This window comes from Cyanistes caeruleus, chromosome 2, assembly GCF_971803275.1.
Source record: "Cyanistes caeruleus chromosome 2, bCyaCae1.hap1.1, whole genome shotgun sequence".
NCBI lineage: Eukaryota > Metazoa > Chordata > Aves > Passeriformes > Paridae > Cyanistes > Cyanistes caeruleus.
In genome coordinates this window covers 50,804,132-50,827,446 of record NC_141702.1, presented here as the reverse complement: position 1 = coordinate 50,827,446, position 23,315 = coordinate 50,804,132, and the positions used below count along the sequence as shown (strand labels likewise).

Sequence of the window (23,315 nt, the reverse complement as noted above, 5' to 3'; positions counted from 1 at the left end):
AGGCTTGGAACTAGATGATCTTTAAGGTCCCTTACAACCCCAACCTTTCTATGATTCTGTGTGAAAATTATTGCTGTACTTTTACCTAAAATTATTACATTACAAAAGGAAGAGTCCTTTTATCACTGAAAAAGAGAAAACTACAGATAGTTGCTACAACTCAGTGCACAGTAAGACACTTAGCTAAGAATATCAGGAAGGCTGCACTAGGTCAGGTGAAGTACCCTCTTACTCAGCATTATGTCCCTGAACAAGAACAATAACAAATGCTTCAGCAGAGAGTGTAGCTGCAGGACAAGCAGGTGGTGATAGCTTTGCCATTCCAGTTTCAGCAATTACCATTTTAAGGATTTTCTGAATAGAGATTGGAGCTGAACAATTTTGCTTAATAGCCCTTGATGGATCTTGGTAGTAGCTACTAATCGAAAAAGGAGCCTCTTTTGTCATTTTTTGACTGATTAGTTGCTTTGAAAGCTCTTAGTGAGGATCTTGTTTAAGGCTTTTTTGGAAATCTAGGTAACTGCAGAAGTCAAATCACCCGTATTCATATGCTCACTAACTTTTTGAAAGAATGCTGTTAGGTTTCTGCAGCATGTGTTCCGAGGGGCTAAGATGCCCAGAGCTTTTGTGGCACCACATCAGTTGCTCCCTGCTTTCTGGGACAACTCCCACAGCCAGTTAAATAGCAGCTAGTGGTTCAACATGTTCACATTTTAATTTGTTCAAAATAGCTGGTGAGCTGCATCTGATCCCACCAATGTTATTAATGTCTTCAAAATTAGCCTCAGATACTGAGGACTGTATCAGTCCTATTAGCAAAATAATCCTTAAGTTCCTGCTTTCTTATTCCAGCTAAATGCTTCTATGGAGCAAATACTAAAATCCTAAATCTTTACTTCCTCACAATTACCTTTTAAGAAGATCAGAACCTCTGTATTGCCACTCCTGACTGGCAAAGTTTATTCTCAGCTGAAACTCATAACTAAGGGAAATACTCACTCTTCACTGCCTTTAAGAATGAAAGGTCATTGATAAAACAGACTGCGACAGCTGGTGTGAATTCATGTAGCTCCAATAATATCCCTGCAGATATATAAAAATAAATAAAAATATTATCTTCCCTTAAAAGACATAATTTTTTCCCCACAGTTCCACTGTTATAGATGGATGGATGTGTTTTAAGATTTGTTTAAAAGAAACTTATTTCAGTAATTAACTGGCTTCAGATCTTGGCCACCTGGGCACACACTGGCTCATGTCAAGCTGACTGGCAACAAACATCCCCAGGTCCTTTTCCACCAGGCAATTTTCCAGCCACTCTTGCCCCAGGCTGTAGCGTTGTGTGGGGTTGTGACCCAGGTTGTGACACTTTTGTCTTGTTGAACCTCATCCCATTGGACTCGGCCCATCGATCCAGCCTGTCCAGATCCCTCTGCAGAACCCTCCTGCCCTCCACCAGATCAAGACTCTCACCCAACTGTGTCATCTGCAAACTGAGTGAGGGGACTACTCAATCCCCTTGTTCACATTGTTGGTGAAGATATTAAACAGGACTGGCCCCAGTACTGAGCCAGGGGGACACTAACCATGACAAGCTGCCCTCCAGACTTGTGCTGAAAGCTGCCTTGGGCAAAGCCACTGTGAGGAGGTCTCTCTGGAGACTGGCACCTGCCTAATGCCATGCCAGTGACGATGCATCCTCAGGTACTCTCAGGCACCTCACCTGGGTGAACTTTCCAATACACAAGACAGGGTGATTTTGAAGAATACCAATGGATTCCAAATTCTTGCTGGCTGATGAAAAATAAGGGCAATAAATAATTCCTTGATGAATTACATTTGTTTCTTTAGGCTTATGCCCAGGGTAAGTGGTACAAACACAAAGCTTCTCATGGCTGGACCAATAGGGAAGACAGGAACAGACTGAAAGTGTCAGTATTGGGCTTTAAAGGCATCCATCACACCCTGTTGCAATGCTAGCACCCAAAATGCCAATTATTTAGAAACACTGAACCATAGTATGCTATACAAATTGAAGGGGGTTGATTTTGTTACAAATATTTCTGTCTTTTCCAATTAAGACTGTAGCATTATGTAGTGATGTGAAACTGTCTTGTTAATTTACCCTTGGAGGGCATTTATTCCAGGCACACAATAATATTAACAGAGAAGAAATTAGTTTTCCTCTCTCACTTGCAATGACTGTGATGGGGCTTAATAGGAACGTTAATAACAATCTTGACCCAATCTGCATCTAATCTTCTGCTGCTATAAATGGAGTGTCAACAATTTGCACAGTCTGATGATATTTTGTTCTTTGTTTCATGACAGCAGCTGTATAAAACAGTTTCAGATTATCCACTCTTTTCTAAAGAAGGATTAAATCCACACATATTTACCAAAAAAAATATGAATGTTGTTAATCAATTTCTACTCAGTAATGTATTTTCCAGGACGATAACACATCATTTTAGAAGCACACATGATAATGCTTTACCATTTAAATCCAATGCATTGTTTGATTTTGATCTATATAAACAGGTATTGCTAGAAGAAAATAAGATAAAACACACAAATTTGTAAGAGGAAGATAAAGAGAAACATTTATTCTATTATTATATTCTATTATTCTATTATTATCCTATCTATTTAAATCTATTAGATTTTTTATCTAGGTCAGTCCTTGAATAATATGGCCTCTGAATTCCATTAAATTCCTGGTATCTCTATTAAAAATCCTTGCATAGTCCATCAGAACTAAGAATTCTATTCTTTTGTGTTCTACTTCTCTCTCACAATAGAGATCGAAACCTGGATATTATAATCTGTTGTCACAGACATTATTTCAGTATTATGAATGATCTTTTCATTTAGAGGACCAAGGGAGGGAAAAAAAGGTGGGTTTTTGTAGATTTCACTTAAAAATGGCATAAAATAAGTGAAATGTAGAACCGTATTGTATACACTGATTCATTCCAGAAAATACGCCCCTGTAGAGTATTTTTCTGTTAACATCGTTGAGATAAAAACCACATCTTCTCATAGCCGATTTTCATTTGAACGCCGTCCGGGTGAGGTTTCAATTCTTTAAGTTGCACTGCCCTCTAGGGGAAAGGATCTTCCAGCTGCAGCTCCATGGCTACGCCGCGAGAACAAAAGCCGTCCCGGCAAAATTTTCTCCTTCGGTTTTGAAGGCTGAACACTTTGCTTCCTCCAAATGTTATGCTGATACTTGATATGAGTTCGGCAAGAGTAGCACAAAGATGAGCGGGGCCCCAGTACAGTCACGTTTTATCTGCATTTTTATTCCCTTATGTGTTCTATTCGTCCGTGTGTTACCTTGCCTAAAGCATAAGCCTGTTTAGTAGAGAATCTTGTCCTGTCTAGCTCACCCTTCCTCTCAGGGTCGGGGGACAGGGACTCAAGAGACAAAATGGTTACCTCGGCTTTTCTGCTGGAGGTTAAAGCTTGTGTGGCCAGTTTTGGGATCCTCCATAAGGCGGCTCTGTGCTCTCTGCAGATCAGGTGCTCACTGAAGGAGCTAATCACAGTTGGCTGTGCAGACCATGAAACTGACAGGTGGTCTCTAGTTTGGAAAAATTACAATTTTCCAATAAAGAGCTAACAAAAAAGCAGGTTTTAGTAAGAAGCTCCCTAATACAAACAAGAGAAAAAAGAAAAAGTTATTTCTGCTATTTGACTCCTGTTATCTTCTAAAAAAGAAATAATCAGAGAGCTAGTCAAATAATGGACAACTATAATTATCATATTCATACAATCTCAAAAGGGTCAGAGGGAAGCAAGATATCACACTGGGGAAGCCATCTGGGGTATATATCTGAGTATGATTAATTCCACCTCCCTTCAGATGAAGTAAAACTGGTATTTTACAATATAATTTAATGCTGTCAGATAACTGTATGACTTGAAAACGAAATAAAATTCCAGAAGAGAAATTCCTATAGCAGGTCTTTTATCTTTTAGAGTTTCTTAGAAAAGATGTGTAGTGGAGGAGGAGCAGGACTTGGTTCAGTGAAGCGTATGTAATGCTTCAGTATCTTTCCACAGTTGATGCTGCAAATAGGATAGCAGGAATAATGACTGAATCAGAGAACAATGATGGGATTTATTATTTGGAAAAAAAAGAGATCAGGTTGGTATGGAGAGAAATAGGTGGCTATGGCTATCAGAAACTCTCGTAAGGAAAAATAGCCCACTGTGAAAATTGTGGGAATACTGAAGAGGAAGAAAATAGCTAATGCAAAGTCACCTTTGAAGAAGATTCAGGGTTTCACAAAGGAGAGGGAATGGAGATTATGCATTCATCTCAAGAAGCAAGCTGCAATGTTAGCTGTGAGCTGATCATGTGCCTCCAAAACCTTCTGGCAACCGTGGTGGAGTTATGTGGAAGATGAACACAGCACATTTCACTGGCTCTAATTAGCACACAAACAAAAGTGAATATTAAGAATTACTGTTGTGGCTCTACCGGCCGAACTAAAGGTACTCCAAAATTTTTCACCATCCACTAATTCTGTGTACTTACCTTTCAAACAAATAGCTATAACCATTTTATTAATTATTCACACTTTTTATCACCAGATAATTGCAGCCTTAAACTTTCAGCTGGAAAAAAAAATCCTTCTTAGCCATTTCTTTACATGTTTGATTTTGAAAATATGATTGCCTTTAAAATCAATTACAAAGGATAGATTTACCAACATCCACAGATAAATCCGAGCCCAGCATGTAGTAGTGTAATGACTGCATGTTAGTAAGAAGGGAAAATTGCAAGAGACAAAAATGTTCTTAACTTGTAAAATTGTGTATACTGCTAAGTATTTTATTTAAAAATCCAATTTCTTTACATATCCTTCTTAAGTGTTTAGTTTTGTATCTTAAGACATTTTACAAATGAAGGGGTTGTATTTTTCAGCTGAGATGGTATCCTTGATACTATAATACCCATATTATTAAATTTTTTAAATAAATATATGTATAAATATGTATTCTAATGTCTGTATTATTAAATGTATTACCTAAATTTTCTGTTCCTTGATTGATTTTTTTAAAAAGATTTTTAGGCGCTACTTTTTCGTTTTGGACTTTAGGATTTTGGGTGTTTTTGTGTGCCTTTTTCCTTTTTGGGGGCTTCGTTCATCTGCTAGGACTAGTTAGGAATTTCTATACAAACTACATAACCCCAGCTAACATCTATGCACACAGAGGGGAAGGGTCTGCACCTGCCCAGGGGTCTTTGTGACCCGTGACTTTTAAGTATATATACTTAATGGACCTAATTCAGCTACAGGACACATGGACATCAAATATTTCGCCAATAACGTATCCATAAATCAACACCTTGATTTACTACACCCTTATTGTTAGTTCCCAGATGTGCTTGACTATCTGTATTACTGACATACGACATTTTGATTTACTACATACACAGCTTACAAGGAGCAAGCTTTAAGCTTTAGCTGCCGGATGCGCTTGGCTGCGGCTGCTGCCCGTTCTCCTGCCCAGCTCTCCTTCGCTGTCCCTCAGGCTGGCAGGGCCCGGCCCGGCCCCGCACAGCCCCGCCACATTCCTTCCCGGCAGGAGGCCGGAAGTGACGTGACCGTGCCGTCAGAGCGGCCGGAAGCGCCGCTGGGAGCAGTAAACAACCGCGTCGGGATCCGCGGTCGCCGCTTCCATCTTGGAGGAGCCCGCGCCCACCGGGGACCATGGGCAGCGTCCTGGGCCTCTGCTCCATGGCGAGCTGGGTAAGGTGGATGCGGGTGGCTCAGGGGTCCCTCGCTGCCCGTCGCAAGCTCGGAGCGGGCGGCCGGTGCTTCCCCTCCTCCTTCCCTCCCCACCCGGGCCTCGCCCGTCGCCTCCCGGCGCCTGTGTCACCCACCCGGGTGGGGCGGCTATGGCGCTGCCTTCGCTCCTCCGCCTGCGGCACGGGGAGGCTGCGGCCCCCTGCTCGGGCCCAGCCGGGCTCTGTCTGCCCCGGGCGGCCGCAGATCCCGCTCCGCCGGGCAGGGCTCTCTCCCCGCCGCGCTGGAGGGGGCAGGCCCCGCCGTGGTTCCCCTCTCTCGAGCTGCTCCCGGGATCCCCAGGGATCCCTCGGAGCCGTTTTGCCGGCGCTATGGGGAGCTTTGTCCTTAACCCAGACAGGCCGGCCTGTCGAGCTATGGGCGCAGCTTAATCCTCCTTCATGTGCGGGAGGTGTTACGGTGTGCGCTGAAATCACCTCTCCCCGAATGTGTAAAGCGTCTCATGAAATGCTTTGAACTCCAGCGTTTCTTTCGGGAAAATCAAAAACCGGCAGGTTTCCCCGATCCTAGTATTTGTATTTAGTTCCTCTTCCTTACGGCTTTGTCTTGAGCTGCTCCACCCTTTGTAGCATCTTTGTCTCGCCGAGCCATCCTTTCCTCGCGGTACAGTAATCCGTGGTGTGTGTCACCACCGTGCTGAGGGAGCACCGTCAGGTGATTTTTGGTCATGGGAAACAGTAGATTGAGATGGCATTTAAACTGTAGGCATTATGCAGGAAAGAAATGAAGTTGGTAAAGAGTCTTCAACTGAGGCATGGCTTTTTTTATCCATAAGTGATATGTCTTTGCAAGTCTAGTCCCTGTTTATATTGACACGATCAAGTGGTTTGTGAGTTTTTGGATGTTTTAGAAGTTTAGAATGTCAGTCGGATTGTGAAAATCTGAATTTTTCATCCCAAAAATATTATCCAATGCCTGAATTAAATTAAATTACCTATTATTAAAGGTAGACACTTCTGGTGATAGAGCAAAACCTCATATTTATTCAAACTCCTGTTTTTTGTGATACCTGAATGTATGGGCTTTGGCTCCTCTAATACATAGTGATTTTTAATTAAGATAGATGATCCATAATCCCTTCATCTCATGTACAAATTATATTAAATTAGCATAGAATTGGAAAATCTGCATAAATTAACTTCCAGGCTGATTTGCCTGTAAATAATCAACTAGAATGCTGATAATATTCTTGTAACTAATTACTGTCAGGGTTTATTTTGGTCTCATTAGCACTTTAAATACTACTTAATGGTTTGGCCAGCTAGGCTTTAATTACTAACTGAATATAGTTAACATTATTATTTTTAATTATTGTCAAATACTTCATGACATTATGACTATAGGCTTTAATTCAAATACTTGAGTTAATATATATTGCATTTTCAATTTCATAAACAGCCTTTCTGACACCTGGTTGGTGTTTGTAGTGTATGAAGAACCCCTTGGTCTTAATTGTCTGTTTTTCTACAGAGAAAGTCAGGTAATGGTCTGTTAGATAAAATGATTTGCATGAGATTGTAATCTTAATTCGGTCAGATTTACTGTGAGTAGTTAACCCCTGTCCCTTCCTTTAAAGTGCCCAAACAAATCGGGGTGGGTAGTTTTTGTTGGTATTATTTTTCTCTTTCCCCTGATGTCTTTCAAGCATTAATTTTCTTTCCATATTTAAAACCACTGCTGATCAGCACTTAGAACCTCTGCAGCAGTTCTGAGCAGGAGGAGTCTGTCCACGCTGGTGTCTAAGGATACGTCAGTCCCAAGTGTGTTTGTGGCTCTGAGAAGGCAGCACGCAGTGAGGGTGAGGAAGCAGCTGAAGCAGGTGCGGTGGGGTTGGTGCGGTGCGGGCTGCACCACGGCCAGCAAAGCTCCCATGCCTGTGAGGACGCTGCTGTCAGTGTAGCTCCTCCGCAGGGCCACGTGTTGTGCAGTGCAGTGCGGAGCCGCTCTGCTTGAGGCCCCCGCATCAGGCCTCATGTGTGCTCGAGTCTTCTGGGCTTTTGTGGTGCCTTACTGCTCTGCCCCCCTGTGTGCTGATCAGGCAGTGCTTCAGGTTAGCATTTTGAAGAGCAAGAGGAGTCTGTCAGAGATGGAGGTGAGGCCAAAGCTGTAAGAGCAGAGCCGTCTCACCCAGTCTTCTTCTCCTGACAGCCTAGATTGATAAGGCAGCGCCGTTTTCCCTCTGCTGTGTCTTGCCTCTGTTGTTCTCATCTCTGTAACAGCTGAGCTGCTGTTTTGCTCCTTTAATATTCTCTGTCAAGGCAAAGATACTGATTAATTCAGTATCTTTACTCTTAAGAATAGGGATGAGATAGCTAAACCCTGACTTAGGCCCACCAGAGACTTAGTGTTTTTGCAAATAAGTAATTCAATATATAATAATTTAGTCATTACTCCAGTAGGAAGATTATGTTTGATATTAGAAACTTATTCTGTGTGGATCAGGGGCAGTAACATTTGCTCTTGCATTATTTTGTGGGGTTTTCTGTCTCCTCCTTCACTATACATCTTGTTACGTGTTCCTCCTGCAATTTCCACTGCCGTGGGGAATGAAGTGACTAGTTTAGCAGGCATGAATTAACCTGTCCTACCCAGCTGGCTGCTCCCAGAATAGGTGTGTGGGTTGTCTTTTCTTATTTTGCCTTAGTAAACACTATTAAGCTTAGTAAACAACATTGACTTACTTTTCCTCAAAAATGTAAAGGGATATGAATTGGTAGGTAAGTAAAAACGTTTCTGGAAGGTAATCGATTTTATTCAGTTGTGTCTGAGTAACTTTTGTCTCAGCTTCCTTATGGAAGCAAGTGAAAAAGTAATTGTAGAGTAACTTTTTGTCTGCATCTGTGACTAAGCTGAGTCACACCTGGGGAGTTAAGCTTTGATCTTCATGGTAGTATCTTGGTGTTTGTACTACTGAAATTTTTGTGGGAGGTGTGCTTTAAATTTAGGAAGAAAGTAGCACAAACTCACCCTGTCTCCTCTGCTCATGAGCTGAATTCTATGCGCTGAATGTTCTTTGGATTCTGTTCTTTTTGAAGTCTGTAACAAGTAGTTTTGCCAATAGTGTAATACTATTTTGTTGGAATTGTATGTATTTTATTCATTTTTGCCAGAGAAAGAGAGAATTGGACTGTGACATGATTCCTTGTGTAAGTAGTCAGCTTGTATAAATAGTGTCATTTATCAGTAAGTGTCTTTTGTTCAAGGATGTATGTGAATGAGCTGTTTAAGGGCAAAACATTTTAAAAGCTGGTGTTGGAGCTCAGACATTCCAGTGAGGTGTATGGGCTCTCTTGAAGGACATTGTTTCCCGGTGAGGTGGAGACAATCATCTTCATTTCAGCTACTGCAAGTCTCTCCTGTCTGTAGAAGCATTCCCCTGAGGCAAGGAGCAAGTTGTTTGAATTATTTAGGTATTTAACAAACAGTGTAACACTGGGATGCCTTACAGAAGTGTTTTTGTGACAGGTGCTCCTGTTCCCTCATTTTCTGCAGCAGTTAAGCCTAGTCAAATACTCTATTCTGCCAAACTCAACCTTTTATTCAACAGTATGTGTAAAAATATTAATGCAGACAGAATTTGTTCAAGAAAGTAATTTTTTGAACAGAGAACAGAGATGTTTTTTACTGGAAAGGTTATTTGTGTGTAGGAAATAGTGCAAGACAGTAGTACTATAAAATTCTGATGCATTCAGAGACAACATTTGCCATACATTTCTTGCTTACAAATCGTAGATGGCCCAAGTGTCGTTGCTTGCAGTCGTAGAGCAGCCTCAAAGGTCCACCTGCTCCATCTTTTATGAAAAAGAGGACCTGGGTGAGGTGATCTCGTACCCTGTCCAGTTGCATCTTGGAAATGTCCGGTGATGGAGACTCTACCATATCCTCGGGGTGGTTGTTGCTGGGACTGGTTGCTCTCAGTCTAAATAATGTTTTTATTATATTGAGGTGAAACCTCCTATAATCAACACCTTTGTATTATTTGTGCTATAATAATACTGAGAGGAGGAGAAGGTAAAAAGAAGCAATTTAGTAACTTTTGCATCCTGAAATACGTATAATGAGAAACTGCCTAGTTTCACTGGTTTTGCAAGACAAATGTAATGGTGGAGTTTGCTAGTTTAAAGATAATTCTGTATCGTAGTGGAGTGAAAATTCCTGGCTTCTTGGGAAGGAACACACGTGCCAAAAAGAACACAGGGAAGTTATTTAAAAGACGAAGTTTGTGGGTCCAAGTTGAAACGGTAAGAATGATAATCAGCCTTTTCTGGAGGGCTTCTCAGGAGGCTGCCAGGAGCGTTGTGACAATCTATCTGCTTTTCCCAGCAACCCCTGAGGCTTTTCCAGTAACAGTGAACTGCTGGCATTTTTGGTTGTCATATGACTAAACTGCTGAGAACTCTTTCTGACACGTCCAGTCATAATGTGTGATTGGCATGTTCTGGCCATGTGGCCTTGTTACTACTGTCCTTACATGACTTAGTGCCTCTTATGTAGTGATGAACACCTGTGGCTTTTGTCCCATGTGAGAGTTGTCCCTGGATGTGTGTTGGGGGAGAAGCTAGGTTTTAACCCTGTTCTGTATCTTTCTGTGTCAGGGGTAGCATGATTTGTTGTAGCTTAGAGAAGGGCAGTGATCACACATTTCGATTGTGCCTTTCCTCCTTTGGCTAATGTTTATTTGTGGGACCTTGCCTTTCTTTTGCTTCACAACTTGTCACCCAGCAAGTGGCAGAGAATTGTTCCCTGCTTCCCAGCCCTTTCCTGGTGAAGTAGCTCCCTTTTTCTCTTCCCACAATTTTCAGTGTGAGAATTAAATACAGGTAAATTTTGTCCTGTTTGGTTTTTTTTTTCCCCTTGTAGTACAGCATTCCCATCCACTTTTGCTGTTGATATTTGGTATCAGTAACACATGTGCTGCGTATTTGCTCTGTTCTTACTGTTTCTAACTTTTACATTGCATAAGTTAATTTTGCAGACTAGCAGAATTTTGTGATATGTGAGTAGCTGCTAATATGAAATAGTTTGCAATCTAAGATTGAGGCTCTGTCACTTTCCTTTTGTGTTTTGGAAATATTTACGGCCCCCCATAAGGATTGTATCCCATCTGTGCCAGGTGCTGAGAGTGTACCTACATGATGGTTTTGCTCGTATCTTTTTCCTGTGGTGCGTTTGTTTAATCTCTGCAGCTGTGAACGAGAGGATGTAATTGCTAGAAGAAGCAACCCTTGCATGTCATTTAGCTGAAATGAAATAAAATTCAAGAGAACAAATGAGCCTGAATCCAGTCTTTATTTCTTTTGAATAGCTAAGTGATTACTTCTGGCATAGCACTAATTTCACTGTGCAGCGGCACATCGGGAAGTGCAGTTGTTTGGCGACTGTAACGTACGTGTTGCAGTGACTTACTCTGCTCCAGTGGTGGGATGCACAGGATGAGTCATTTTCCATCATAATATCTGATGATCTGCACAGCCTGATTAAATATTGAAATCTAGTAATCCAAAGCTTTTTAAATAATTCATGTTCTGTCTTTCTGTCAGATACCATGCTTGTGTGGAAGTGCCCCGTGCCTGCTTTGCCGATGCTGCCCCAGTGGAAACAACTCCACCATAACTCGGCTGATTTACGCCTTCTTTTTACTTCTTGGCGTGAGCGTTGCCTGTGTGATGCTAATACCAGGCATGGAAGAGCAGCTGAAGAAGGTCAGGTTATTTATTGCTAACGTTTTGGGAAGACCAAATGTCACAGATAATAGTAATTGACATCTTGAAAAGCATGGATTTTATTTGGAAATATGTCATTTTGCTACTAGCTTCACAGTCACCATTAATTCATTTGTAAGTCAAATAAAGAAATTGTGGGAAGATGCCTGTGTAGATGAAAAGCACTATTTTGATGTAAAGCCTCTTTAAATGCTTGGAGTAGAAAAAATAAAATTATGTATCAAACAAAAAAAATATGCATGTGTAGTTTCAAATTAAGTGTTATTGAGATGTTTGTATTTATGGCACTTAATTGATTTGTATTGTAGTTGTGATTAAAAAAAAATAACCACACTTTAAAATGTCTTCTAGTTAAGTTGTGCTATATTAGTTAAAATTCTGTGTTAAAGTCTGCAATGCACAACAAAAATATTTTTCATTAATGTAGCATGTTTTCCTCCCAGGGAATTAGGAAGGGTTTGTAGGATCTTACAGTTTATTAACTATATGAAGATGGGATATAAAACTGGAGAGTGGTAATGTGAATTACAGTAGACCTTACAGGTTCATTGAACTTGGGTTGCATGTATTTCCGTTCTGTTTTACAGTCTTCAGGTTTTTTTCAGTAGATACTAGCTTTGGTTAGGCATGATTTTCATGGTTTTTTCCCCCCAAAATAATTCATCTGCAAATTTGTATTGTAGGTTAATACAGTTACCGCATTAGAGCTTCAGTGAGAGCCATGTTAGTCACCTAGGAAAGAAAATTACAGCCTTCTGGAGTATGATTTGACTTCTAAAAGATGTGCCTCATGTCCTGGTAGTGACTGGATAGAATATTCTCAGCTGTTTCATATGGAAGTTACAGATGCACCTAATTGATGATGATGATAGTACTTTTTTGGGAAAGGCTGTGTCTGTTTTAAAACAGGCTGCCACCTCTAGCTGTATTGTAAGCCCAGTAGTAACTGTCAAGCCAAATTTCCCAGCTCTCAGATATTTGATTATCTCTTGATTCAGATCAACAAGGGAAAGCTGCATTTCTTTGAGAAGGTCTGAAATTGCTAATTACATAAAAAACTAGTTAATAAGATCCCTGTCCCATTACTGGAAACATTCAAGGTCAGGTGGGGTGGGGCCTTGAGCAACTTGATGTCGTTGAAGACGCCCATGGCAGGGGGCAAGTCTAGGTAAGCTTTAAAGGTCTCCTGCAGCCAAAACTGTTCTATGAAAATATTTATTTTATTTTGCCTACGCAAGGGTTTTTTTCCTTGCATGGGTTTGATACTCCAGTTGGACTGTAGCTAATGATGCAGTCCTTCAATATCATTCTAACACTGTGAATAGTTACATAATGTTACAATATTAATGAATTTGGTATTGGAAATTTATTAATATACATTTACTGACAGGAGGTCTTTTAGAGATGACTGACATGTCCTGTATTTATCACAGATTCCTGGATTTTGTGATGGAGGGTTGGGAACAAGTATTCCTGGTGTGCAGGGCCATGTGAACTGTGATGTCCTGGTTGGCTACAAGGCCGTGTACCGTGTGTGCTTTGGCATGGCCATGTTCTTCCTTCTCTTCTCCTTGCTGATGATCAAAGTGAAGAGCAGCAACGACCCCAGAGCAGCGGTGCACAATGGGTAAGGTGCAGAAATGAGTGCTGAGATGAGTTAGTGATTCATTTTTTCTTATTTTACAGAGATTTTTTCCAAGAAATAAAAAGATTTAAGAGCTTCATCTGTTCTCTGAGAATTATATTCCTCTTAACTTTGAAGTTTGTAAGACCTTTTGTTCTCTTCTGAGCAGTTACTTTTAAAGGTTATAGCAGTTACACATATATGTCTATGTAGATGGATAAAATATCTTTTCTCTTTCTGCTGTCTTTTCATTTGCCCCTCTGCAAAAAGAAATTAGTTACGTATCTAGTTTCTGAGCTCTCCAGTAAATTTTCTTCAGTAGTTCGTTTTAGTTGGGATTATCAGATGGAAGAATATAGTGGAATTATTATGTGTTGACACAAGCAGTAGTTTTCATCCAGGCTCTGCTTATGTGTAATGTAGCTCCTTGAATGAAGGCGATGTAAATATTTGTAAGAGGGCATGATGCTAAAAAGCCTGAAACTGTTTATGGTGCCTAATCTTGGTGGTCACAGTGATTGCTTAGACTACTGCTTTTTCAAGGTGACTATTTAATAGAAGCTATGGACAGCTAAGCTATAAAGTTTTATTTTTTATTCAGTATAGTAGGATTAAACATGTCTATCATAAAATGAGAAAAAGTTTCAAATTCTTTCTATAGGGGAAAATAAAATAATTAAGACTGAGCAGAACATTGCTTTGTTTACTTTTGGGTTTTTTTGGTCTAAAGAAAAAGAGAGTACTACACTAAGATCAGTTAGCAATAGTAACTCAGTTCAGCCTTTCCCTCCACCCTGCTTTGTTCAGGAGAGCAAGGAAAAAGTGGTTCAGCCACATTCTGTATCAGAGCTCTTTGTTTTTGTTTTTTTTTTTTTTTCAGAAAAAGGCACATGGTGATTTTACATGATGTGTGATGTTTTTCACCTAAAATTGTTCTTAAGTGTTTGGGATCTTCTTGATAACCTTATTTGGAGTTGTGCTCTCCAATACAATTTGGTGTATAATACAAATTTAGGTACTGATTATGCAACCCAAAGCAGTTTGCTGTTCTTAGCCAGTCTAACATCAGCACTAGGATAAAAGGAAAAAATTGCGTTATTTAACTGTTGCTGGTAAAATATTTAACATTACTTTCAACGCTTCTGTAATAACTCCTTCCTTTAATAATACACGTTACAGAGAGCTTTATGAAAGGCTTGATGGCTTTTGATTTTTGAAATTGTATATGTGTTCATTAATACTTTGAGATACAGCCTGAAATACTTAAAATACTAGGTTTTTGCATATATGTGTACTAACTTTTTCATGCTTGTATGCAAGTTAAGCCCAGTAATATGATCTAGTGCCAATATCTACCTTCTCTGCTTTTGTAATGGCAGTCAGAAGGGTTTCTTGCCTTGGGTTTATGAAAACGATAGAAAAAAACCCAGTAATATCTGTGAGATAGTTGCTGGCTTGTACAGAATGCACAACAGCTTTAGGTGTTATTTCAGATGACTTGTTTTCAGTTGTCGTATGGGGTAGAGAGTTAAGATCCCTTAAAAAAGTCTAGAATTAGAGATTAACTATATACAAACTTGAACCTATTCTTATTTCTTTAATTGAGAATGACATTGATTAAAAAAAAAGTGGACTCTAAAACTAGTTTCAGTGAGGTTTGTATTGCACTGTAAATGTTATAATCAGACTATATTTAGTCAATTCTCTGTATCCTAGGGAATTAGTTCATTTTGTTCTGTATTCTACACTTCTGTCATCTCACATAGTTCCTTTCCACGCAACTGGCACTTGTTCTGCTGGTCTCCATCACCTGATTGTAACAGCCAGCAGGAAAGATTGAATTTCTTCAAAGTATGGGAAGAAATGGGAAGGGAGAGAAAACTTGAAAAATTGGCAAGTGTTTGACATTGTGGGCGTGTGGTACATATCTTTATGCTGTTATATTCAGTTTTGAAGTGCATGTAGATGGCATCATGCCTGTTTTTTGAGCTGCCTGTCACTGGGATCAGAAAAAATAGTCTTCACAACCTTAAAGTTTTGTTGGCATAACAGTTTGAAGTTCCCTATGCAGGGTATATTTATACAGTTAATATTTGGAATGAGTTTGGTGTATTTTTGGTCAAGGATGCTCCCTTGTGTGCTTTCTGGAAACATCTGACCTATTTTGAAGGTCTGTGAATGCATATCTTTTACTGGAAGAAAAATTCCAATGACATTGCACTGAAACAGGGACTTAGAACTTGATTGTGTCTTTTCTCTGCAGGATAAATAATTTGCTTCTTTTTTTTTTTTTTGTGCTTGTCTCTGTTTGAAAGACAGGTGCCTGCTAGGAAATGCAGGAGCCTCCCTCTCTCCTGAGTTTGGCCACTCTTTTGTTTTTTCTTAAGTACCCAATAGTTAGTTTCCTAGCAACTTATGGGAAAAAATTCCATAAGTACAAAAGAAAGAATCCCAACCTCCAACAGTGATAAAGCCTCATCAGCTGTAGGCCTAAAGAATCTGAAGCTGGGTGGGAAGAACCCAGACTTTGGTATATTGAACTCCTGGAGAAAGCGAGCCAAGACTGCTGTGGAGCTCCAGCATATTTTACTGTCATTGTAGGCACCAATCAGATCTTTGATATTAAATGCAGGAAAGGATTTTTTAACCCATTTTTCTGATACGCAGACAATTCAGTAATCTCACTGCTCTGGTTTAAAACGTTCTTAAGAAGAAAAAAAATAGCTCCCAGTTGGCCTAATCTGTAATTCATGAGTAAGATACCTCTGGGAAATGTGTCAAACTGTGTCAGTCTAGCACAGTTCAAGCATAATTTTGGAAAACAAAAATCTTGGGCAGATAAAATTTTTATCCTGCTTCAAATGAGGCAAATTAAGAATGAGCAAATAAATAAAAACAACTCTTAAAGATATGTATTTTATGTGTGAATTATACCAGACTTAGCAGTTGCTTTATTTTTTTTTATTTCCTTTTAGATTCTGGTTCTTTAAATTTGCGACGGCACTTGCAATTAGTGTTGGGGCTTTCTTCATACCTGAGGGACCATTTACAACTGGTGAGGGAATATTGTCTTCCTCTGTGTCATGGTGTAATCATACTTAGTTTTAAAAGAAGTAAGTGCATGCTGATGTCATACAGTTTTAATTGTAGCTGTGTAACTGTAGTGCCTCTCTGTGTTTAGGAACAGTAAGACGGGGGTTAAATCACCTATGGTTCTTAACTGGTTTTGTATTACTTCTCTTCTAGTGTGGTTTTATGTAGGTATGGCTGGAGCATTCTGCTTCATTCTTATTCAGCTGGTCTTGCTTATTGACTTTGCCCATTCCTGGAATGAATCTTGGGTTGAAAAAATGGAGGAAGGAAACTCAAGATGCTGGTATGCAGGTAAGGAGGGACTGTACTACAATCAAGTTTTAAGTTTCATTTAATGTGCATTGTGTTAAATAAGTTACTCACTGAATAGTTCATTTTACCAGTGCTGAAAGGGCTGCTTCATGCGTAAGTATCATTTTCTCAGATTTGTAGTTCAGCTCCATTTATGTCCTTCTGTTGTCAAGTTAAGTAAGAGGAAGCAGGGAGAGATGCAGCAGCCTCTGAGTAATAAGATCTATTCCCTGGGAGCAGGGCATGAGTTTCACACAGTCACAGAATGGGTGAGGTTGGAAGGGACCACAGCAGCTTATCTGATTCAGCCTCTCAGCTCAAGCAGGGTCATCCCAGAGCACATGGCACAGGATTGTGTCCAGATGGTTCTTGAGTATCTCCAGTGAGGGAGACCCTACAACCTCTCTGGGCAATCCATATTCCAAGTTGCAGTCATACACAAAGTAGAGCTCTTCCTCATGTTCAGGTGCAGCTTTCTGTGCATCATGTTATCAGAGAAGTGGCAACTGCAGCTTTTTTTGTGTGTGTGTTGGTTTGTTTTGGGTTTTTTTGTTTGTTTTGATTTTTTTGCAGGCACAGGTTTTGTTATCCCTTTTGTGCTGATTAAAAACAAAGTAATGTCTCAGTACTTCATGTTGAGTAGGATGATGTCAAACAATTGTTTTTCTGGTTGGCAGTCAGTCATTCTTCAAAGGTATATGCTGAGTGAAAGGCGAGAGTAGTGGAGGAGAGTACAAGTCATCTCACTGGAGAAATGATATTTTAATGAAGTGTTTCAGATGTGATAATTTAGGTGTTTCAAAAGACAGCATGGCCTGTCTTCATTCAATGACAACTTCTTTATTTAGTTTTTTTACTAAGATGTAATTTGGAAATGAGATTTTGTTTTAGTCTCTGTTGGAGAAGTATTTCTTCAGTTTCTTTTTTAAGCTCTTAGCCAAAGTGTGTGCAGTACAACTGTGTTCCTTTTCCCTCCTCACTCTCCTTGGTTGCTGTTAGAGCAGTGGAAAATCAAGCATGGTTTCAGGTTTCCCATGTTTCTTTGTAATACTTCACAGGCTATTTGAGAACTTCTTTTACGTTTTAGTGCCCAGAACTCTCATTGTATATTGTATACCACACTTGATAATTATGCAGTATTATTCCAATCTTAATTGTCTCTTACTAATCAGTTTAACTATCATTTTGTTTCTTCACAGCTCTGCTCTCAGCTACAGCTGTCAACTATCTGCTGTCTCTAGTAGCTATTGTCTTGTTTTATGTTTATTACACTCATCCAGAAGGTTGTTCTGAAAACAAGACGTTCATCAGTGTTAATATGCTCCTGTGTATTGGTGCTTCTGTAATGTCAATTCTGCCAAGGATTCAGGTACCGTTTTAATTCTGTTGCCTCCTGTGTTATCACAGTATAATTGTGCCTGCAACTTCTGATTGCCTAACTTCCCTGTTTTGTGACTCCTTTGTGTAGGAATCTCAGCCAAGATCTGGTTTGCTTCAGTCTTCGGTGATCACAATTTACACAATGTATTTGACTTGGTCTGCTATGACCAATGAGCCAGGTAAGTGTAGTAGCAGTGCAGAGCTTTTTGGGTAACTGGTTCAGCAATAAATTGTACTTCTGCCTCTTTTTCAGGGCAGCACTAGAACCAGGAAATAGAATGTTACTTACATGTGTTAGGGCTCAGCTACCTATGCTGCCAGGAGCCCACTCTCCTAAGGGATAGGAAGGGATGGGCAGCAGCGAGAGAGGGCAGGGTCTGCGTGGCTGGTCCAGGCAAACTCTCTTGAGGGGGAGAGGGAAGCAGAGTGGCACTTCTTCCAGGGTGTGCTCACCTTTTCTTCCCCCTCCCCCCAAGCCATGCTCCCAGCAATGATGTGGGAGGCATAAAATAGCAGCCTGGCCTTGCCCACACATCTCTGAGTTCCACCCCCTCTGCAACCACAATACCAAGGTAATGTCTTTTCCCCCTGCTTATATGGCTTGTAAGAATTTCTGCTCTTTACTGGCAGAACTTCAGTATTCCAAAACTTATATTTTGTAGGTAACTGCAACTCCTCTGAGGAGTCTAGGAATTTCATCTCTCTACCAGTTTTCATGTTTCTTGGGTGACCAAGATGCTACTGATTATATTTTTCCAAACTGAAGGTTTATAACAAGTATTAATAAATGTTGTCAGTTTATTGTGTTTGGAAACAGTTGAATATCTCTAAAAATAAGTGCAAAAATTCTGTGATTAAAATAAATCACTGGATATTATTTTAGTGGTTTTAATCGAGTCTCTGATGCTTTTATCTTAGTTATGGACAATCTTCTGTGCTTCTATGTCATGGAATACAAGAGTCATCTAATTCAGGCAGTGATTATGGGAGAATAAGATTATCTACTACTTTCAGCTGTTTCTTCATCAGTGTTACCTGTGGATGCTGTGGGTTGGGAACCACTCATAATAAAAAACTGAATTACTGGCATTGTTTTCCAATTCTGGGATGACTCGGGTACCCCATCTATAGAATGTGTTTGTCAAAGTTGTTTTCTAGCAGTAGAATTTCTGAAGTTTATTATGCAGAAATTTTGTTTTGTTGCATCTAATTATGTGAGATGGAATAGTAAAGCAGTTGATGCATCATCTTATATAAGTTCAGAATCCTTTTATCTGCTTGAAGAGACAGATTTTTATGCCATATATACTGTCATTTCCCTGCTCTGGAGAGGTTCAGTAGACTAAAATTAGATTCAGATTTTACTTCAAGACTATCACAGTCATGAAGATCCTTTCTATTTCTGTGCATTCAGCATGGAAATGTGCTATTAAATATTTGTCCTGTTCTTGTTTCATGTGAGTTCTAATGCAATTTCCCTCACAGACAGGCGCTGTAACCCCAGTCTGCTGAGCATCATTGGTTACAACAGCACCACCATTCCAACCCAAGGTCAGGTAGTTCAGTGGTGGGATGCACAAGGCATTGTAGGACTTGTTTTGTTCTTGCTGTGCGTTCTCTATTCAAGGTAAGATTCCTTTAAAAAAAAATAAAATTGTATCACTTCTTATTGTTAGATATTGTTAGATATTATATTTATTTGGGTAACTGTACCATGTCCTTTCCTGTCAAATCCAGCATCCGGACATCCAACAACAGCCAGGTTAACAAGCTGATGCTGACCAGTGATGAATCAACACTGATAGAGGATGGAATGCCCAGGAGTGATGGCTCCCTTGATGATGGAGATGATGTTCACCGAGCTATAGATAATGAGAGGGATGGAGTTACTTACAGTTACTCCTTCTTCCACTTCATGCTTTTCCTGGCATCACTCTATATCATGATGACACTTACCAACTGGTACAGGTATTTACATTTGATTAGATGTTTTGCTGATAATGAGCATAGAAGATGCCATCTCTTGCTGTACAAGGAGGCAAAAGTTGTGTGTTCTGGAATGTAGGTCTTGAGTGGGCCTTCTCAAGTGAAGTTACTGTTTGAGTTAACATTTAGGGAACTGTATTTGAAAACTGTAGCCAACATTGTTCATAAGCACCTGTCATATTTTCTAGGATAATTTTTGTCGTTCACTGAACTGCTGAAATACATCCTGCTGAAGTGAACAGGATAAAGTCTTAAATTATAAAACAATTAGAATTTAGTAAACACGATGCCCCATGTCTGGTATGGAGAGCTAGGAAAAGGACATGTTGTATCAACAGGTCAAGGGGGAGGTGTTTCTTCCCATCTCATCAGTGCTAGTATCTCCTCCAGTTCTGGGACTTCCCAGTATGAGAGAGAGATGGATGTACTGGAGAGACTCCAGCAAAGGGCCACGAAGATGATGAAGGGCATGTGTGATATAAGGGGAAGCTGAGAGAACTGGGACTGTTCATCTTGGAGAAGGACTAAGAGGTATCTCACCAACATGTAGAAACACCTGAAGCAGATGTGCAAAGAGGATGGAGCCAGGACTTCTCAGTGGTGGCCAGGGACGTGCCCAGTGACATGGCCAGAGGCAAAGGGCACAAACTGAGACACAAGTGATTCCCTCAGAACATGAAGAAAGACTTTAATTGCTAGGGTGACTGAGCACTGGCCCAGGTTGCCAGGGAAAGTTGTGGAGTTTCCATTCTTGGAGGTACTCCAGAGCCATCTTGGGGCAGCTGGATTTAGGTGTCCCCACTGGAACAGTGGAGCTGGACTAGAGAACCTTCAGTGGTCTCTTCCAACTACAGCCATTCTGAGACAGGGCTTGGTGGAAGGAAATTATCCTCACAAATAAAATAGTTCTGTGTGTGAACTGTTGCTAACAGCTTGATCAGATGTTCTTCAGAATTAAAAAATACTAATTAAGGTCTCTAGTTACTTGGCAAAGAACAGTTTGTATCAAGAAAGCAACACCAAAAGGTACTTCCTTCAGAAAAAACTCTTAATAAATAGTCCTGCAGTGGATTTGATTTGTGGCCCTACTTGGGTCAGTATGACATCAATATGATCAGTTTCTCTAGGTGGTGTCTTTTGGCAAAGCAAAATACGTTCTTTGTTATCTCTTAAGTGCTTTCTGTTTACTGCTTTTCTGCAGATTTGTTAGAGATTCCTTGTAATTATTTCTGCTTCTTGGCAGCTTCTCATATTGAGTATTCTTTGTGCTGCTGCTCTTTTTCCACCTTCTGTGACACCAACTTACAAGTGGTGTTTTTGTGCAGACTGGTGTGAACTGCCTGGAAGGAGGGTGCTTTGAGGTGTGAATTGAAAATGATCTCCTGTGAAAACAGTGGTGAAGGGTGGCTTAGAACCACAAGTATGTTGTTGTATTGAAAAAAAATTGGAAATGATCCTTTTCCTTGGTTCACAGTCCGGATTCTTCTTACGAGACAATGACCAGCAAGTGGCCGTCTGTGTGGGTGAAGATCTCTTCCAGCTGGATTGGCATCGTGCTGTACGTGTGGACTCTGGTGGCTCCGCTGGTTCTTACCAACCGCGACTTTGACTGAGCTGTGCTGCTCTGGAGGGAGGCTGTGTTAGCACCACACGTCCCTGAAACAAACAGTATTCCGGGTAATAGTGCGGGTGTAAATACGTGTGTGTGTGTGCGTGTGTGTGATGTCCAGGTAGTATTCCCTGCTTTATCCTGCATGATTACCTTGAATCATGTCTTGTCATTTCATTAAATGACTTTTTCTAGCTGAGCTCAATGGTAATTGCGGTAATGATGGTTTTCATAGGATAACTCCTAGTTTGAGTGCTTTGGGAGCACGAGATGTAAGATCAAGAACTTTTGGAAGTATGGTTTTTCTCCTCAATTGTATTAAACGGTTGTAGGAAAAAAGCGTGAGTGTTAGTTAGAGTAACCAAACAGTGCTAGGTCAGGCTTTGAAAGTAGAAGGGAGGGGCTGCCTTTGATGATCCCTGTTGCCTTGATTCCAAAGTAAGCCTTGAGTAAGTGCTGTTAGACTCAAAGTGGAGCACGTTGGGGTTCACTGGACATCTTGCATCACTTTGGCACTAAGAGCCTGACCTTTCCCATGCCGAGGGCAGCAGTACCTTCAGCACAGATGTGAGAGGGGGAAACTTGCACCTGGAGCTGCAGAGGAGCCAGTCCAGTGTGTCCCACTGCACATAGGGGGACAGGCACCCTGGGGAGAAATATCCTGGTATCAGATGCTCAGAAGCATGTTTTTAAGGCACCTGTTTACAATGTGCATCTACATACTATTATTGTTTTTTTAAATGGCATAGCTGTGCTGTAATTTATTGCTGTTTTGTGTGCCACTTTCTTCTTGGCTAAGCTACAATCATGGAGTTTGCAAGGAGCTGAGTGGTGAAAGCTGTGTAAGCCCTTTGGAAGAATAGAGTATTGTGATTGGAAAAAAAAAAGTGGAGAGAAACGAACACTGAAATTACAGTAACTGAAGGAGGGAGGTTTACGTTTACTGAGGCTTCGACTGAAGGGTTTCTTAAAATATTTGGGGGTCTGAATCTTGAAATCTTTTACTGTATTAGGTATTTTGCTCGTTGTTCATTACCAGAGATGGAAGTTGAAATCTAGGCATAGTTCCTGTGCAGTTATGAAATCTTAAAATGCTTTTGTGCTTGCTGCTTTGTAACTGAAGTACATAAACTGCATAATTTCTCTGTTACTTGCTACAACTTGAGCCTAGAGCAGCCTGACTGGGAGTGACCCTGCAGCAGATGTCATGCTCATCTCTTTCCATGGTGTTTGTAACTGTGACTTCCTGTTGCTGTTCTCTAAGCTTTTATTTTAATTCTGCACCTGAACACTGACATTTAAAGTCTGTCAAGTCCAACTTGAGACAGTAATAGAAAGATTAGTAAAGGCTTGTAATAATTTGGAATATGTTGTTACCTTATTAATAAATAAATTTGAATGAAGATGTCCCATGGCTTTTGATGTCTCATGCTGCTGCCAGATCTGGCTATTGAAAGGGTTTGTGTAACCTTATCACCCCTCTTCTGGGGATGCTTTGTAGCCCAGTCAGGTTCTGAGAAAAGCTGACAGTGCTGCAGAGCACACCTGTGAGTCCCCAGCTCTTTCAGGTCACAGGTAGCCCCCCTGGCTGAAGTCCTCTGACAGTTCTGTCTTGTGTCCCAGCAAACACAAACATGCCTTGCACCTATAACTGCATTCCTGCTTCATCAACTGCTGCCACCTCATGGAATTGCACCTGTTTAAATTTGGGTAAAACACCTGAACACCACTTCTACTACAGCAGTTCCTGAGTCCTGTAACAAAGAACAAGTTGCTGAATTCAGAAG

The 23,315-nt window shown here is 40.5% G+C and overlaps 2 protein-coding genes across 2 annotated transcripts in view; one reads left to right on the top strand and one right to left on the bottom strand.

Annotated features, from left to right (window-relative positions):
* The window catches only part of PKIB (cAMP-dependent protein kinase inhibitor beta), a 74,373-nt gene extending 68,854 nt beyond the window's left edge, over nucleotides 1-5,519 (bottom strand). The window contains exons 1-5 of the mRNA XM_086876915.1: nucleotides 5,458-5,519; nucleotides 4,271-4,436; nucleotides 3,442-3,586; nucleotides 1,724-1,794; nucleotides 1,000-1,083 (exon numbers count right to left, since the gene is read on the bottom strand). The gene's annotated coding sequence lies outside the window, so the exon portion shown is untranslated. The remainder of the gene's footprint in view (nucleotides 1-999; nucleotides 1,084-1,723; nucleotides 1,795-3,441; nucleotides 3,587-4,270; nucleotides 4,437-5,457) is intronic.
* Nucleotides 5,520-5,605: 86 nt separating this feature from the next.
* On the top strand, nucleotides 5,606-22,931 carry SERINC1 (serine incorporator 1). Its single transcript, XM_023924027.2, has 10 exons — nucleotides 5,606-5,765; nucleotides 11,363-11,524; nucleotides 12,979-13,172; nucleotides 16,145-16,224; nucleotides 16,416-16,553; nucleotides 17,753-17,922; nucleotides 18,022-18,112; nucleotides 19,419-19,560; nucleotides 19,671-19,901; nucleotides 21,394-22,931. The coding sequence occupies exons 1-10, from the start codon at nucleotides 5,727-5,729 to the stop codon at nucleotides 21,530-21,532; spliced, it is 1,386 nt and encodes a 461-aa protein (XP_023779795.2). The 5' UTR covers nucleotides 5,606-5,726; the 3' UTR covers nucleotides 21,533-22,931.
* Nucleotides 22,932-23,315: the final 384 nt, after the last annotated feature.

Excerpts from the sequence above, each read along its gene's own strand:
- SERINC1 (XM_023924027.2), top strand. The coding sequence starts at position 5,727 with ATGGGCAGCGTCCTGGGCCTCTGCTCCATGGCGAGCTGG. Across the intron at positions 5,766-11,362 it reads TCTGCTCCATGGCGAGCTGG|ATACCATGCTTGTGTGGAAG; the intron begins GTAAGGTGGATG and ends TCTTTCTGTCAG. Across the intron at positions 13,173-16,144 it reads AGAGCAGCGGTGCACAATGG|ATTCTGGTTCTTTAAATTTG; the intron begins GTAAGGTGCAGA and ends ATTTCCTTTTAG.